The sequence below is a fragment of the Ranitomeya variabilis genome, chromosome 1, assembly GCF_051348905.1.
Source record: "Ranitomeya variabilis isolate aRanVar5 chromosome 1, aRanVar5.hap1, whole genome shotgun sequence".
Lineage (NCBI taxonomy): Eukaryota > Metazoa > Chordata > Amphibia > Anura > Dendrobatidae > Ranitomeya > Ranitomeya variabilis.
The window spans coordinates 362337302-362355728 of record NC_135232.1 but is presented as its reverse complement, the minus strand read 5'-3'; the positions used below and the strand labels follow the sequence as shown (position 1 = coordinate 362355728).

Below are 18427 nucleotides of genomic sequence, written 5' to 3'. Positions count from 1 at the left end.
TGCTGTTTGTTTATGGGCCTTTCTGTCTGAAGTTTAGTCTATAACAAGTGAAATGCTGCTCAATTGGGTTCAGATCAGGTGACTGACTTGACCATTCAAGAATATTCCACTTCTTTGCTTTAATAAACTCCTGAGTTGCTTTGGCTTTATGTTTTGGGTCATTGTCCATCTGTAGTATGAAACGACAACCAACCAGTTTGGCTGCATTTGGCTGGATCTGAGCACACAGTATGGCTCTGAATACCTCAGAATTCATTCGGCTGCTTCTGTCCTGTGTCACATCATCAATAAACACTAGTGACCCAGTGCCACTGGCAGCCATGCATGCCCAAGCCATCATATTGCCTCTGCAGTGTTTTACAGATGATGTGGTATGCTTTGGATCATGAGCTGTACCACGCCTTTGCCATACTTTTCTCTTTCCATCATTCTGGTAGAGGTTGATCTTGGTTTCATCTGTCCAAAGAATGTTCTTCCAGAACTGTGCTGGCTTTTTTAGATGTTTTTTAGCAAAGTCCAGTATAGCCTTTTTATTCTTGATGCTTATGAGTGGCTTGCACCGTGCAGTGAACCCTCTGTATTTACTTTCATGCAGTCTTCTCTTTATGGTAGATTTGGATATTGATACGCCGACCTCCTGGAGAGTGCTGTTCACTTGGTTGGCTGTTGTGAAGAGGTTTCTCTTCACCATGGAGATTATTCTGCGATCATCCACCGCTGTTGTCTTCCGTGGGCACCCAGGTCTTCTTGCATTGATGAGTTCACCAGTGCTTTCTTTCTTTCTCAGGATGTACCAAACTGTAGATTTTGCCACTCCTAATATTGTAGCAATTTTTCAGATGGTTTTTTTTCTGTTTTCGCAGCTTAAGGATGGCTTGTTTCACCTGCATGGAGAGCTCCTTTGACCGCATGTTTACTTCACAGCAAAACCTTCCAAATGCAAGCACCACACCTCAAATCAACTCCAGGCCTTTTATCTGTTTAACTGAGAATTACATAATGAAGGGATTGCCCACAACTGTCCATGAAATAGCCTTGGAGTCTATTGTCCAATTACTTTTGGTCCCTTTAAAAACAGGGTGGCACATGTTAAGGAGCGGAAGCTCCTAAACCCTTCATCCAATTTTAATGTGGATACCCTCAAATGAAAGCTGAAAGTCTGAACTTCAACTGCATCTGAATTGTTTTGTTTAAAATTCATTGTGGTAATGTCTATAACCAAAATTCGAAAAAGGTTGTCTCTGTCCAAATATATATGGACCTAACTGTATATCCAATAGGACTCACTTGGTTAACAATGTACCTTCCTAGCTTCATGTGTTTTTAAATACACGATTTTTTTCCGTTTAACGATTAAAATAAGTTATGTTTTATTTGAGTCTTTAATAAAGGATCTTTATCTACCTATGTCAATTTGTGTGGAACACTTTTTGTAGTTTGGAACACTTCTATAAAAGACAACCCCTTCTTAACTGCTATATTCCCCCTTATAAAGTGAATACAGCATATACTCACCTACGGTGCTGGCACCGTTCCAGCGATGACAACACTGGCTGTCCCAGGGCTTGTGTCATCTTATTAAGCCCTGAAGCCAATCAGCGACCATTTCGCTCACTTCCTTTGGATGAAACTGACATCCAGAAAAAGTGATAGCCACTGCTATCTTAGGCTGGTTTCACATTTGCGGATGAGGGCTTTGCGGAGGGCTGCGTAGTTCCTCTGTGAAGCCCTGCCCACTGCCGTGCCTCATCCTTCAGCTCCGCCTATGTCGGCATACGTCCTGCGTACCCTATCTTTAACATTGGGTACGCAGGCCATGCGGATGTATGCGGGTGCACCCGCATGCGTCGTTTTGACGCTGTGCCGAACTTTTGCAGTTTGCAACTGCCGAGCTCTGTACCATGACTCAAGTTCTGTGCCACAATACTGTGTGTAGCCTCCATCTTTGTACCCCCATTGTGCGATTGCGCGATTGTTACAGCTATACTAGTTGCCTCTGTTGTAGTAAATGTCTATTACAGTTAAAAACCTACTGTCAGTCACTGCCTTATTCTCAAGTGGAACATCATATTAAGGACTTTTTGCCAGGTATCTAAAACTGACCCTCTTTTAGGCACAAGCCCAAGGAAGGAGACTAGTGGTGCTGCATATAGATCTTCCTCAAGGAATACCTACATGTGTCTATTTCTAGTGTGCTCTTTTGTTGTACAGTTCAGTATCATGAGACATGCTCCACTCTGAAGTTTAGGTTTTGTGAACTATGAACTGTCTATCACATATAAAGGAAAATGTAAAAAAGAAAGAAAGACATGCATACAAAATAGACCAGTGACATAATATTGATATATTATATGTAATTAAATGGCTGCTCATCTTCTCCTCTTCAGGAGCACACCGCTCCCCTTCTTCCCACCTTTCTGCTTTGCATGGAGCAGTGGACTCCTGAAGACTAACAGTTTAGAAGAAAGACATGGTCGCATGCTCTAAAGCAGTTTTCCCCAACTCAAGTCCTCAAGAGCCACCAACAGACAAAGTTTTCAGGATTTTCTTAGTATTGGAATTATCGCCTGTACGTTAGTAAGGATATCTTGAAAGCATGATCTGTTGGTGGCTCTTGAGGACTGGAGATGGGGGACACTGCTCTAAAGCATAACTATTCTCATACTACAGGGTGATCATTAACCTAGTTAACGAGCTGTAATCTGTAGAATCAAAGATTTCTCCAGTTTCCAATCTGTCAAAGTTTCACATTAGCCATTAATAATGCTGTTTTCCATTTGTATAGAGTGTTAATAGGAGAGTATGGTTCTGTTTTTAGCACGAAGTCCCCATGTCAAATCAAACAAGATCATCGGTAGCGTCAAAAGCATTTGGAGAGCAATAACAAGTCCTGCATTTGATTTTCAAGGGGATCCAGTACAACAAGGAGGAGCAGTAATAGTAGGACCAGGTATGTAGAATTGTAAGATAAGTACATATTATTTTCTGCAAAAAGTCCTCTAACCAAATGCAAGCGTGTGCATGTGCCAGTGCAGGTGCTGGGCTGGGGGCTGGAGGATATGGGGTCTGTTGATGAGGGCATATTCCTAGGTCTCCGTCATGTATTAGAAAGATGCTTTTCTATATAATAGAACAGTTTGTTTTGCTTTTTATAGCTGTAGAAGGCAAAGCTTCATATAGAAAAGCTCTAGAGATCTTCACTTGTCCTTTACTAGCCCACACATTAGGGCCAAACAGACAAAGGTAATGGGTTACTGCTGTCAAGAGCCACTTGGGAATGAGCACAGAAATCATTCAACTAGTCAGCTGGCAATGTATGTGAGGGGAGATATGTATCATGAAGATTGCTATCTTCTGTGATGTGAAACCCAGAAGTTTTGCTCCAGCATGTTATGTGCTGAGAGGGGTTAATCATCCATGACAGGGTTGGGTTTTTTGTGAGTAGTTGTAAGAGATGAGCTGGACTGCCACTCACCACATCTACATCCCCAAGTTAAATGTCTGACCACTGAGTTTTCTTTCTATGTCTGTGGGTCTAGAGGCAAGAGCTCCAGAGAAGTGTAAAACTGTGCTGGACGCTGATGATTGTTCCCTGAGCGGGCGGATTCCCACAGGCATATGGACTGTACTAGATATTATCTTTTTGTGTATCATTTTTTCCAGAAAGTTGCTGATCTGCAGAAGGCCCTGTGTAATAAAATGGCCCTTATTCATGCCAATGACTCCCGCCCTCACAAAAGCAGTCCACAGCTATCCCTTCAGACCAGGAAGCCCTAGACTGTCCCTCCGTGCTTTCTCAACGCGTTTCTCCCAACTGGGTTCATCAGGGGAGCTCAGCAAGTGTCCATTTGTCCCAAAAAGAGACAGGGCTAAATCTCTTATTGTCCAAGGTGCCATTGTGTATATATGCACATTCTAGACAGGGGTTTTTAGTGATTTAACCCTGTTTCTTTTTGGACAAATGGACAAGGCAGGAGTCATTGGGACGAATCAGGGCCATGTTAGTACATAGAGCCTTCTGTTGGGTCAGCACCTGACTACCAAAGATAAAGAACAGGAGCCTATGTGACATAATTTGAAATACACTTAAACGTCTACAATGGTGAGATTGTTCCTATTTTTAATGCTCTCTATCTCTATTTTGTCAGTGATGTGTAGTATGTCAATAGGTAGGTTGTGACTAGTAAATAACTGATCCTCTTGCTGTGTGGGCAGGTTCTTTGGAGGTACGGATCCCCTCTGTCAGGACTGACCACTGTCAGTTTAGGATCACTATTCACATGTCTTTTTATCCCATTAACTATAGGTTATTGTTATTTAATTCACATTTTTGTTATAATTCATTTTAAGGAATTTAGAGACTGGAATTGCAATCATTTTATTACATTTCTATTAATAGTTGTGTTTTTTTTAACACATCTTTTTGCAATTATTACTTCATCTTCAGTTGAAAACCAACTATTTCATCACAACAAGGAGGATGCTTTGTCGGGGCATCACCAATTGATATTATGCACTAGAAACAATGAGAAAGTGAACACTTCACATCACTGGTTTTCAGAATTACATCATCTAGTGATGTTTTTGCTTTTTGTTGCAGGTAACCGAGTCCATTTCTTGCATCGTGATATGAACAGATACGACCATGTGCCTATTAGCTCCCTGCTTCATTATGCAGGGGTGCAAACAGTTCATTTTGGAAATAAGCCACAAATAATAGAAGTATAAAGTTATGTATCAAAGCAAAAATGCCACCTTCAAGCGCTGTGTTTTTATTATAGAATCTTCCTGAAATGATTTATATTTATGAATGAACTACTTTAATAACAGATAAATAAATCTACTTTTCTAGTGTGAAGTGTTCAGTTTGGTATAACTATGGTGGTCCTCGAGCAGAAATAGAACACATGGGTATATCAGTTGGCATTGGGCACATACTCAATATCACCATACAGACTACACAGGAAGGACAAATCTCACAAAGCAGCAAGACTGCACAACTAAATAGAAAGTCACATGCATTGTTGGGTTTTCCTGTGCATATTAACAATTTAGTCTTAGCCAGACCTGGAAATGTTAACTGATTGTATAAATACAGCCGACCCCTTTCTCCTACGTAAAGAGGCACTACAGAACATTTATTATTCTCTAACTCTGTATATAATCTAGGTCTTTGTATTGTGCATCAGAACAAGGCTCCATAGATTTATATTGTAAAAGCGACTTTTGGCTCACACATAAACCTCAGTGTGATCTGGGCTTTCAGTGACATGAGTGAGAAGAGGACCAAAGCTGCACTGTAAACCTGAGAAGATAACGATGAGGAAGTGAATTAATGCACTTATCCCATATAAAGTATGCATTTAGACAGGTTTAGGGAATAAAAAATGTGCAAGTGCTTCTTTAAAAGCATATGGACACCACAGGGGACTTATTGATCCATCTTCCAATATGTCCACTAATTTGTTCTTGATGTCTGCTGAGCAGGTCCCTCTCAACTGGGTCGTGTCAAGGCGATTTGGAGAGTGACGCAGAGTGATCATGGATCCGAGAAGGCCTCTGAACCAATAGAATTCCTCATAGACAATACAATGATCCCTTCATATATGAATCATAAAAACCAATAGCGACACCGAAGGAGCAAATGATCAACAATAATAAAGTGTAACAATTTTTATATAAATATATGACTAGACATATCAAAAGTATATAGCAATAGTATAGATAGAAGAAAAGTATATAATGGCGATATGTCCAGAAATAATGTATCTAAATACTAATGTCTATCAGAATAGATAGTACTCTGGTACAGGTAGGAGATAACTAATACTGATGTAGTAGCAAAGACATCCATGGGAATTGCCAATAAGTTATAGTGGGACAATGAAACACATAGACTTGCTGGTATAATGGAGTTAGCAGGGTATATGATCTGCTGACACGCACCTCGACGCGCGTTTCACCACCTTCAACTTCGTAGGGAGGTGAGATAGCGCTGTCATCAGCTACATTAAATACTGGTGTTGTGATTACCGTAAGTTAATTAGACGTGTGTAGCGGCGCATATCCGCCATGATGTGACGTCACAGAGCACTCAATGTGTTTTTTTTTTAATGTCAGAGGGAGCAACTCCATGGCAAATCTCTGTTAGTGCACATTTCTGATTTCTGTTGTTGGGACTGTGATATAAAACAAGATTTAATTTACCAAAAGTGTGGTCTATTGATTGCGCGGAAGTCCTGAAGATACTGTCCAATAAATAGACTTACAAATGGATAATTCTAATAGATCAAATTTTTTTTTATTAACAAATCTATATAAAAAAGGGGCCCAAAATCTTAACAATTGGCAGGGGCCGAATAAAAATATTGGGCAATCTTCACACAAACACGAAAAATGTTATAAAAGGAAAAACAAACAAAAGGTTAACATATTTAGAAACAATTATAAGTTATAATAAGAACACGGCGATCTTGCCAGAGGGGCACCATGATTTTGGGGTTCTAGGGGAAGTGGGCACACAGCAAATGAGCTGTTGGTAAGCGGGGTGTAGGAGCGGAAACGGTGCGGCTTGAGAGGGGCATTATATGGCTGGCCAGTCTGACCATAATGTTGGTCACCGTGGTAAACCCTGCCAAATGGGTTGGGGGGGCACCATATACATGACTTTGAGCCTCTGCTTGAGACCCTTCACCAGGTCTGTAAAAGAATGGCTGGGTTGTGTATGGCGTTGAGGTTGTGGTTATTGGGATGGTACTGGGGTTGGCTGATGATGGGCATTGAAAGGTGACATTTGTCACCGCTCCAACATGCTGAACACCTCCCGGAGGTAATTAGGCAGTGTTGCGGCATCAATGACAATTTGAAAGGCTGCCCTGGTCCCCAGCCGAACAGGCCAAGGAGTGGTAGAACTCCTCACCATCATTAAAGGGAACCTGTTGACAGTTTTAGCCGATATAAGATACGGCCATCACCTTACAGGGCTGATATACAGCATTCTATGATGCTGTATATCTTCCCCCAACCCGACCTGCAAGAGAAGAAAAATAACTTTTATTATACTCACATGCGGGGTGATCCGGTCCGAAGGGTGTCGCTGGCCTTGGTCCGGCGCCTCCCATCTTCTTGCAATGCCGCCCTCCTGCTTGCTTCGTGTGGATGACGCATCCTTGCATCATCCACACAGTTTGCTAGGCACCACGCTCCTGCACAGGCGTAATTATCTGCCCCTGCAGTGCACAGGTGCTGGGGCTCTTTAACCTTTTCTGGCACCTGTGCACTGCAGTACTTTGCTCTGCCCTCAACAGGATAGAGAAGACTGTGTGGATGTGTCATCCACAAGAAACAAGCAGGAGGACGGGTATCGTAAGAAGATGGGAGGCGCCGGACCAAGACCAACCGTATCTCATATCGGCCAAAACTGCTGACAGGTTCCCTTTAACAGTGAGATTTTCACAGTCGACCACCCGACTATTTATCTCGCTATCTCGCTGTGTGGTTGAACTGCTGCTCCTTGCCGCTTTCTCCTGCTGAGGCACTTCTTCAGGGCCAGATGTCGCTCATGACTTCACCACCTCAAACTCAGAAGCAGGCTCCAGCTCTCATGTGTGGCTATCAGAGCTGAAATGTAGAATTTAGAATTAGTACAAAACACTTCTGCCTAAATCCTTTATACGTAACATACCAAATGCTGTGTCATGGATCCCAATGGCTGGGGATCGCACTGGACAAGCAAAATAACATAAATAACGGACGAGCTCTAGGGTGATGGAACCTGGGCTGACCGCTGCCCTACTCCTGACAAACACAACTAGAAATAGCCAGGGAGCGTGCCTACGTTGATTCTAGACGCCACGCGCCAGCCTAAGAGCTAACTAGCACTGCAGAGGAAATAAAGACCTAGCTTGCCTCCAGAGGAATGAACCCCAAAAGGTATAGTTGCCCCCCCACATGTATTGACGGTGAAATGAGAGGAAGGCACGCACATAGAGATGAAAAATAGATTTAGCAAAATGAGGCCCGCTATAACTAGAAAGCAGAATGATACAAAAGGGGTCTGAGCGGTCAGCAAAAAACCCTAATCAAAAACCATCCTGAGATTACAAGAACCCATGTGCCAACTCATGGCACATGGGGAGAACCTCAGCCCACTAGAGCTACCAGCTAGCATAGAGTCATAATTAGCAAGCTGGACAAAAAAACAAACAACTGAAAAACAAAACTTAGCTTATCCTGAGAGATCTGGGAGCAGGTAGTCAGGAACCAAACTGAGCACATCTGAGTACATTGATAGCCGGCAAGGGAATGACAGGAAAGCTAGGTTAAATAGGAAACACCCAGCCTCTGATGGACAGGTGGAAACCAGAGACCGCAACCCACCAAAGTCACCCAGTACCAGCCGTAACCACCAGAGGGAGCCCAAAAACAGAATCCACAACAGTACCCCCCCCTTGAGGAGGGGTCACCGAACCCTCACGAGAACCCCCAGGGCGATCAGGATGAGCTCTATGGAAGGCGCGGACCAAATCAGTCGCATGAACATCAGAGGCGACCACCCAGGAATTATCCTCCTGACCATAACCCTTTCACTTAACCAAATACTGGAGTTTACGTCTGGAAACACGAGAATCCAAGATCTTCTCAACAACATACTCCAATTCTCCCTCCACCAGCACCGGAGCAGGAGGCTCAACCGAAGGAACAACGGGCACCTCATACCTCCGCAATAACGACCGATGGAACACATTATGAATAGCAAACGATGCTGGGAGATCCAAACGAAAAGACACAGGGTTAAGAATCTCCAAGATCTTATAAGGACCGATGAACCGAGGCTTGAACTTAGGAGAAGAGACCTTCATAGGGACAAAACGAGAAGACAACCACACCAAGTCCCCAACAAGAAGTCGGGGACCCACGCGGCGACGGCGATTCGCAAACTGCTGAGTCTTCTCCTGAGACAACTTCAAATTGTCCACCACCTGATTCCAAATCTGATGTAGCCTGTCCACCACCACGTCCACTCCAGGACAATCCGAAGGCTCCACCTGACCAGAGGAAAAACGAGGATGAAACCCCGAATTACAAAAGAAAGGAGAGACCAAAGTAGCAGAACTAGCCCGATTATTAAGGGCAAATTCGGCCAGTGGCAAAAAGGCAACCCAGTCATCTTGATCAGCAGAAACAAAACACCTTAAATAAGTTTCCAAGGTCTGATTAGTTCGCTCCGTCTGGCCATTCGTCTGAGGATGGAATGCAGACGAGAAAGACAAATCAATGCCCATCTTAGCACAAAACGTCCGCCAAAATCTAGACACAAACTGGGATCCCCTGTCAGAAACGATATTCTCCGGAATCCCATGCAAACGAACCACGTTCTGAAAAAATAAAGGGACCAACTCAGAGGAGGAAGGCAACTTAGGCAAGGGTACCAAATGAACCATCTTAGAAAAGCGGTCACACACAACCCAGATAACGGACATTTTCTGTGAGACAGGGAGATCTGAAATAAAATCCATGGAAATGTGCGTCCAAGGCCTCTTCGGGATAGGCAAGGATAACAACAACCCACTGGCCCGAGAACAGCAAGGCTTAGCCCGAGCACACCCTTCACAAGACTGCACAAAGGTGCGCACATCCCTTGACAAGGAAGGCCACCAAAAAGACCTGGCCACCAAGTCTCTAGTACCAAATATTCCAGGATGACCAGCCAACACAGAAGAATGGACCTCGGAGATGACTCTACTGGTCCAATCATCCGGAACAAACAGTCTTTCTGGTGGACAACGATCAGGTTTATCCGCCTGAAACTCCTGCAATGCACGTCGCAAGTCTGGGGAGACGGCGGACAATATTACCCCATCCCTAAGGATACCAGTAGGCCCAGAGTCTCCAGGAGAGTCAGGCACAAAACTCCTGGAAAGAGCATCTGCCTTCACATTCTTTGAACCTGGCAGGTATGAAACCACAAAATTGAAACGAGAAAAAAACAACGACCAACGAGCCTGTCTAGGATTCAGCCTGGCAGACTCAAGGTAAATCAGATTTTTGTGATCAGTCAAGACCACCACACGATGTCTAGCACCCTGAAGCCAATGACGCCACTCCTCAAATGCCCACTTCATGGCCAAAAGCTCCCGATTACCCACATCATAATTGCGCTCGGCGGGCGAGAATTTTCTAGAAAAGAACGCACATGGCTTCATCACCGAGCCATTGGAACTTCTCTGTGACAAAACCGCCCCCGCTCCAATCTCGGAAGCATCAACCTCAACCTGAAAAGGAAGTGAAACATCTGGTTGACATAACACAGGAGCAGAAGAAAACCGGCGCTTAAGTTCCTGAAAGGCCTCCACAGCCGTAGGAGACCAATTAGCAACATCAGCACCCTTTTTAGTCAAATCAGTCAAAGGTTTAACAACACTGGAAAAATTAGTAATGAACCGACGATAAAAATTAGCAAAACCCAAGAACTTCTGAAGACTCTTAACAGATGTAGGTTGTGTCCAGTCACAAATCGCCTGAACCTTGACGGGATCCATCTCAATAGTAGAAGGAGAAAAAATGTACCCCAAAAAAGAAATTTTCTGGACTCCGAAGAGACATTTTGAGCCCTTCACAAACAGAGAATTGGCCCGCAGGACTTGAAACACCTTCCTGACCTGTAGAACATGAGACTCCCAGTCATCAGAAAACACCAAAATATCATCCAAATACACAATCATAAACTTATCCAGATATTCACGGAAAATATTGTGCATAAAGGACTGAAAGACTGAAGGAGCATTAGAAAGTCCAAAAGGCATTACCAAATACTCAAAATGGCCCTCAGGCGTATTAAATGCGGTTTTCCACTCATCACCCTGTTTTATCCGCACCAGATTATACGCACCGCGAAGATCTATCTTAGTGAACCACCTAGCCCCCTTAATGCGAGCAAACAAATCAGTCAATAATGGCAATGGATACTGATATTTGACTGTAATCTTATTCAGAAGGCGATAATCTATACAAGGCCTCAGGGAACCATCTTTTTTTGCCACGAAAAAAAAACCTGCTCCCAGAGGGGACGAAGATGGACGAATATGTCCCTTTTCCAAGGACTCCTTAATATAATTCCGCATAGCAGTATGCTCTGGCACTGACAGATTAAATAAACGACCCTTAGGGAACTTACTGCCAGGAATTAATTCTATAGCACAGTCACAATCCCTATGAGGAGGGAGCGAATTGAGCTTAGGCTCCTCAAAAACATCCCGATAGTCAGACAAAAACGCAGGGACCTCAGAAGGAGTAGATGAAGCTATTGAAATCAGAGGTGCATCATCATGAACCCCCTGACATCCCCAGCTTAACACAGACATTGTTTTCCAATCCAGGACAGGATTATGAGTTTGTAACCATGGCAGACCAAGCACTAGTACATCATGTAAATTATACAGTACAAGGAAGCGAATCACCTCCTGATGAACGGGAGTCATGCGCATGGTCACTTGTGTCCAGTACTGCGGTTTATTCATAGCCAATGGTGTAGAGTCAATTCCCTTCAAAGGAATAGGAACTTCCAGAGGCTCCAGACTAAAACCGCAGCGTTTGGCAAATGACCAATCCATAAGACTCAGGGCAGCGCCCGAATCCACATAGGCATCGACGGAAATGGAAGACAGTGAACAAATCAGAGTTACAGACAAAATGAACTTAGACTGCAGAGTACTAATGGCAAAAGATTTATCAACCTTTTTTGTGCGTTTAGAGCATGCTGATATAACATGAGCTGAATCACCACAATAAAAACACAATCCATTTTTCCGCCTATAATTTTGCCGTTCACTTCTGGACTGAATTCTATCACATTGCATAGTCTCAGGTGCCTGTTCAGAAGACACCGCCAACTGGTGCACAGGTTTGCGCTCCCGTAAACGCCGATCAATCTGAATGGCCATAGCCATAGACTCATTCAGACCTGTAGGCGCAGGGAACCCCACCATAATATCCTTAATGGCCTCAGAAAGACCATCTCTGAAGTTTGCAGCCAGGGCGCACTCATTCCACTGAGTAAGCACCGACCATTTCCGAAATTTTTGACAATATACTTCCGCTTCATCATGCCCCTGAGAGAGGGCTAATAAAGCCTTTTCAGCCTGAATCTCCAGGTTAGGTTCCTCATAGAGCAATCCCAGTGCCAGAAAAAACGCATCCACACTGAGCAATGCAGGATCCCCTGGTGCCAATGCAAATGCCCAATTCTGAGGGTCGCCCCGCAGGAAAGATATTACAATCTTAACCTGCTGAGCAGGGTCTCCAGAGGAGCGAGATTTCAAAGAAAGAAACAATTTGCAATTGTTCCTGAGATTCAGGAAGGTAGATCTATCTCCAGAAAAAAACTCTGGAATAGGAATTCTAGGTTCAGACATGGGAGTGTGAACAACAAAATCCTGTATGTTTTGAACTTTTGCAGCAAGATTACTCAGGCTGGAAGCCAAACTCTGGACATCCATGTTAAACAGCTAAGGTCAGAGCCATTCAAGGGTTAAGAGGAGGTAAGAAGCAGCTAGACAGCAATTAAGGGCTAGGCAGGAAAACTCTGAGGGGAAAAAAAAAAAAAAAAATTTCCCTTAAACACTTCTTTTTCTCCTGCTTCAGCCCAAACAATTAACACTTTGTGGGCCGGCTATACTGTCATGGATCCCAATGGCTGGGGATCGCACTGGACAAGCAAAATAACATAAATAACGGACGAGCTCTAGGGTGATGGAACCTGGGCTGACCGCTGCCCTACTCCTGACAAACACAACTAGAAATAGCCAGGGAGCGTGCCTACGTTGATTCTAGATGCCACGCGCCAGCCTAAGAGCTAACTAGCACTGCAGAGGAAATAAAGACCTAGCTTGCCTCCAGAGGAATGAACCCCAAAAGGTATAGTTGCCCCCCACATGTATTGACGGTGAAATGAGAGGAAGGCACGCACATAGAGATGAAAAATAGATTTAGCAAAATGAGGCCCGCTATAACTAGAAAGCAGAATGATACAAAAGGGGTCTGAGCGGTCAGCAAAAAACCCTAATCAAAAACCATCCTGAGATTACAAGAACCCATGTGCCAACTCATGGCACATGGGGAGAATCTCAGCCCACTAGAGCTACCAGCTAGCATAGAGTCATAATTAGCAAGCTGGACAAAAAACCAAACAACTGAAAAACAAAACTTAGCTTATCCTGAGAGATCTGGGAGCAGGTAGTCAGGAACCAAACTGAGCACATCTGAGTACATTGATAGCCGGCAAGGGAATGACAGGAAAGCCAGGTTAAATAGGAAACACCCAGCCTCTGATGGACAGGTGGAAACCAGAGACCGCAACCCACCAAAGTCACCCAGTACCAGCCGTAACCACCAGAGGGAGCCCAAAAACAGAATCCACAACAATGCTGCACTTGTGGATGCAGTTCCATGATGGGAGCCAGAAAATAAAAGCTCTCCAAATAAAGCTATGGCCTATTTTTCAGGGCTGCATCGTCACTCCTTACACTCTTCTGGGGTCTCCCTTCTATACTGGGCACAGCAACTTCTCTGTGTCCCTCTTGTGACATCACTCACTCAACCAAAAGATTGCTAAAGTGTACGTGCCCCAAAGGGACATCTGCGTGAATGAGTCCTTAGTTCATTTTAAGGGAAGGCTCGGATTTTGTCAGTACCTGCCCAGCAAGAAGGCCAGGTATAGAATCAAATTCTATAGCTGTGTGAGAGTACCTCAGGTTACACCCACAGGTTTAGAGTTTACGAAGGAAAAGACACCAGGAGTGAACCAGGAATGTCCCCCTCTCCTGGGAGTGAGTGGGAAAATTGTGTGAGATTTGGTGCACCCACTGCTGGATAAAGGTTATCACCTCTACACCGATAAATTTTATTCCAGCATCCCACTCTTCAAATTCCTCTCTGTGCGAGGTACCGCAGCCTGCAGTACTGTTCACAAAAATCAGAGAGGCCTCCCGAAAACGCAACTTGGATAGATGCTCAGAAGGGGTGACAGCAGAGCCCAATGTAGCGACCACTTGCTGGTGGTCAAGTACAAGGACAAGAGGGATGTCCTTCTCTTGACCATCAACATGGTGATGGCAGCGTCCTCAGCACTGTACAAGGTACCTCTACACAGGTCAGCAAACCGGACTGTGTACTGGGGTACAACAAAAACATGGGGGGCGTTGATCTCCGATCAACTCCTCCAACTGTACATTGCTTTGAGAAAGGCCAAGGTGGGGTACAAAAAGTTAGCCAGGCACATCGTACAAATGGTAATGCTCATCGCTTTCCTGCTGTCACGATGTGCACACCACACTGATACATCGTATCTTCAGTTCCAGGAGGTAGTGGTTAAGGCCCTGATATTTGGCAATCAGGAAGGAGCGGGCCCCAGTACTTCCGAAACTGAAGGTGCTCATATCATACCAGGTCAGCATTTCCTGGGGGGTGGTTCCACCAACTGAAAGAAAAGGTAAGCCGCAACAATGGTGCCGAGTGTGTTACAAAAGGGGAATAGGCGACACGAATTTATAAATGCGACACCTGCCCTGAAAAACCTGGCCTGTGTATGAAAGATTGCTTCAAACTGTACCACACCTCCATGCATAACTAATTTATTTAGATTTACAGGAAACAGTAGATTATTTCCAAAAAGGGGGAATATCTAGTTCCTTGGGGGTCTAGTTTCCAAAATGATGTCACTTGTGGGGGGTTTCTACTCCCACATATGGGGTACCAGCGTACTCATGACAAATTGGACAACAATTTTTGAGGCCCAATTCTCCTGTTACCCTTGGGAAAATTAAAAATTAGGGACTAAAATATCATTTTAAGGGGGTGTAATAATTATAGGGGATAACTCAGGAGACTCTTTGCGTAGAACAAGACAACTACAGGACACAGTTTTATAAGTGGTAAAGTCTATATTATCACACGGTGATTCAAACAGGTGCAGAGAGAAACTCAAGTCCACAACACTTGGAGTAAATATTAAATGCAGCTTAGCAGTCTATAGGAAACTTCAGAGGAAAATGCAATCACGCAGAAAGTCTATGAAGCACAATTATTCTTGAGGATACTTGACACGAATAAGTCCTTGCTTAGTCAAAACACAGATAGAAGGCAGTTCAAATAATATCTTAGCTCAACCCAGGAGGCCTGGTTAACAGTCTCAGGTTCTTGCAGAGCAGAAACAGCTTACATGTCCAGCAAATGCAGATGGAAGTAAACACGAGCAGCAGATGAATGAGGATTACTGGAACTGGTGTATGCAGCAGGAACTCAGAGCAGAGTAGCAGGATAACCCCACAGGTTCACAGGAGCAGGTATATAGCCAGGGAGTCACCAGAGGTCAGGAACTGGATGTAAGGCAGAATACTCTAGCACAGACTGAAGGCTGGGGTGGAGTTTTATAGCAGGAAGACAAGGTGCACATGAGACCAAAGACGCACAAAAGGTAATAAAAAATGTTCAGAGTCCTGACAGGGGGTTCAAAGTGCTCACCACACATCTAGATAATTTCCTTAGGGGTCTAGTTTCCAAAATGGGGTAACTTGTGGGGGGTTCCCACTGTTTAGGCACATCAGGGGCTTGCCAAATGCGACATGGCATCTAATCTCAATTTCAGCCAATTTTGGTTTGACGTTTGAAAACGTCAAACGGCGCTCCTTCCCTTCAGAGCCCTGCCGTGCACCCAAACAGTGGTTTTCCCCCACAAATGGGTATCGGCGTACTCAGGAGAAATTGCACAACCACTTCATCATTTTCTCCTTTTACCCTTGTGAAAATAAAAAAAATGGTTGCTAAAAGATTATTTTTGTGACTAAAAAGTTAAATGTTCATTTTTTCCTTCCACGTTGCTTCTGCTCCTGTGAAACACCTGAAGGGTTAATAAACTTCTTGAATGTGGTTTTGATCAGCATGAGGGGTGCAGTTTTTGGAATGGTGTCACTTTTGGGTATTTTCTATCATATAGACCCCTCAAAGTTACTTCAAATGTGAGGTGGTCCCTAAAAAATGGTTTTGTAAATTTTGTTGTAAAAATGAGAAATCGCTGGTCAACTTTTAACCCTTATAAGTTCCTAATAAAAAAAAAAAAGTGTTTTCAAAATTCTGCTGATGTAAAGTAGACGTGGGAAATGTTATTTATTAACTATTTTGTGTGACATATTTCTCTGTTCAAAGTTTGAAAATTGCAAAATTTTCCAAATTTTCGCCAAATTTCCGTTTTTTACACAAATTAGCGCAAGTAATACTGAATAAATTTTACCACTAACGTGAAGTACAGTATGTCACAAAAAGTACAGTATGTCAAGATCCGTTGAAGCGTTCCAGAGTTATTACCTCATAAAGGGACAGTGGTCAGAATTAAATAATTGGCCTGGTCATTAACGTGCAAACCACCCTTGTAGGTAAAGGGGCTAATCAGCTCAGTTGAGTGCTCCTGGAGCGCAGGGTCGGTCCACTTAGTGTCAGTGCACCACTTCCGACACTTGGAGCAATACTCCTCCGATGGCCGGTATCCCTGCTGAAGCTGACATAGTGTGGACTTAGCCTGGGAGATGCGGTCGGGGTTGTCGTATGCATAACCCACAGCCATAAAAATTCCTCCATACTCTGCAGCGACTGGGAGTCAGATGGGAGAGAGTATGCTCATGCTTGGGGGTCACCCTGAAGGAGAGAGATTATCATCCCCACTCCTTGCTCCACAGTTCCAGAGGAACAAGGATGTAACCTGAAGTGTAGCTTACAGGCCACCCTGAAACAACAAACTTGTCAAGCTCCCCAGAGAACCTGTCAGGCAGAGATATTGGGCTCCACTAGGGGTTGCCTGGGTGTCACGGTCCACAAACTTGATAGGATGCTTGTTAGGATCTGCCACATCTAGGCTGAGCTGCTGCAGTTGCCCCGTCAGAGCAGTGATAGGATCCATATTGGATCAAAAAACAGTTTCGGTCAGAGCTGATGTCACGACTCTGTTGTTGGGTGTCCCAGGACCAGGGTCTCCTTCCCTGTCCTTAACGGTATTGGCACCCTAGCTCGCCCTGTTCCCTGGACTACTTCTGATTGTGAAGATGCCGTGGCACGTACCTTGCTTTAGCTCCTGAATTTCCCCTCAGTCTGTACCCTTCCCCCACACAGGGAAGAGGGGAGTAGTAGTGCACCATAATACACCAACCGGACTAACAAGGTAATACGAACAGGAATAAAGGAAAATACCAATCATACAAAGATACACACATAAACAACAGAGGTTAACACTGGGGAGTTGAGGATGGGGTTAAACCAAAGTAGGAGAAGAAAGGGAATTATGAAAATAAGGAAAAAAAAAGGTATCAACGTATAATATAAAAGAAAAGAAATACAAATTTAAATTATAATTTTTTATATATTATTTTTACTTTGTGTACACTGTAAGGTTTCTCTTACTGAGAGTGTTGGGGGACACTCGCTTGACCGTGATATTTAAGCACACAGCACGGGTTTATAAAAGAAAGCAGTCCATACGGTTTATTAAGCCACATAAACCGGGTTAAGCACAGTTCATTACATAGAATACAACAGGCACCAACAGTCTCTTTGGTACCTGACTGGAGCTCCTGCTCCACCTTGCCGACTCTTCCAACAGCCTTTGGGAAAGCTGCCTAACGGGGATCACCAACTCGCCTGGTCAATACACAGTAGTCGGTCCAGACCTCACCGAAGGACTCCAGCTTCCCCACACTCTGTTAACCCTCTTCCGGGTAAGCTGCCTAACGGGGATCACCAACTCGCCTGTCCGGCACACAGTAGTCAGTCCAGACCTCACCGAAGGACTCCAGCTTCCCCACACAGTAACAGACACCGGCCCAGCAGATCCTGGTGCTCACCTCGTACCCACAGGTCCTGGACCCCGTCCTCCACCTGTTAGCTTAGGTCCTGGACCCCGTCCTCCACCTATCAGCTTAGGCCCTGGACCCCGTCCTCCACCTGTCACAACAGGTCCTGGACCCCGTCCTCCACCTATCAGCTTAGGCCCTGGACCCCGTCCTCCACCTATCAGCTTAGGTCCTGGACCCCGTCCTCCACCCGTTACCTTAGGTTACCAGGATCACGCCGGTGGCCTAGTCCATGTTCTCAGGTGCTTGTAGGACCCTAGTCGTTCCTAGGACAATCCAGCACCTTCACCTCGTTCTCTGGTGCTTGCAGGACCCTGGTCATTCCCAGGCCAATCCAGCAGCATTCAGGACCCTAGTCATTCCTAGGACAGTCCTGTATCTTCGGGACCCTAGTCATTCCTAGGACAGTCCCCGGGACCCTAGTCATTCCTAGGACGGTCCCACCGGTCAGCGTTGTTCGGGACCCTAGTCATTCCTAGGACAATCCCCGGGACCCTAGTCATTCCTAGGACAATCCCCCCGGCCAGGTCCAT

The 18427-nt window shown here is 44.6% G+C and overlaps 1 protein-coding gene across 1 annotated transcript in view; it reads left to right on the top strand.

Moving 5' to 3' along the window:
• The window catches only part of PRXL2C (peroxiredoxin like 2C), a 32805-nt gene extending 27951 nt beyond the window's left edge, over positions 1-4854 (top strand). The window contains exons 5-6 of the mRNA XM_077248952.1: positions 2819-2950; positions 4601-4854. Of these exons, the coding sequence (XP_077105067.1) occupies positions 2819-2950; positions 4601-4728 (260 nt within the window). The 3' untranslated portion in view covers positions 4729-4854. The remainder of the gene's footprint in view (positions 1-2818; positions 2951-4600) is intronic.
• Positions 4855-18427: the final 13573 nt, after the last annotated feature.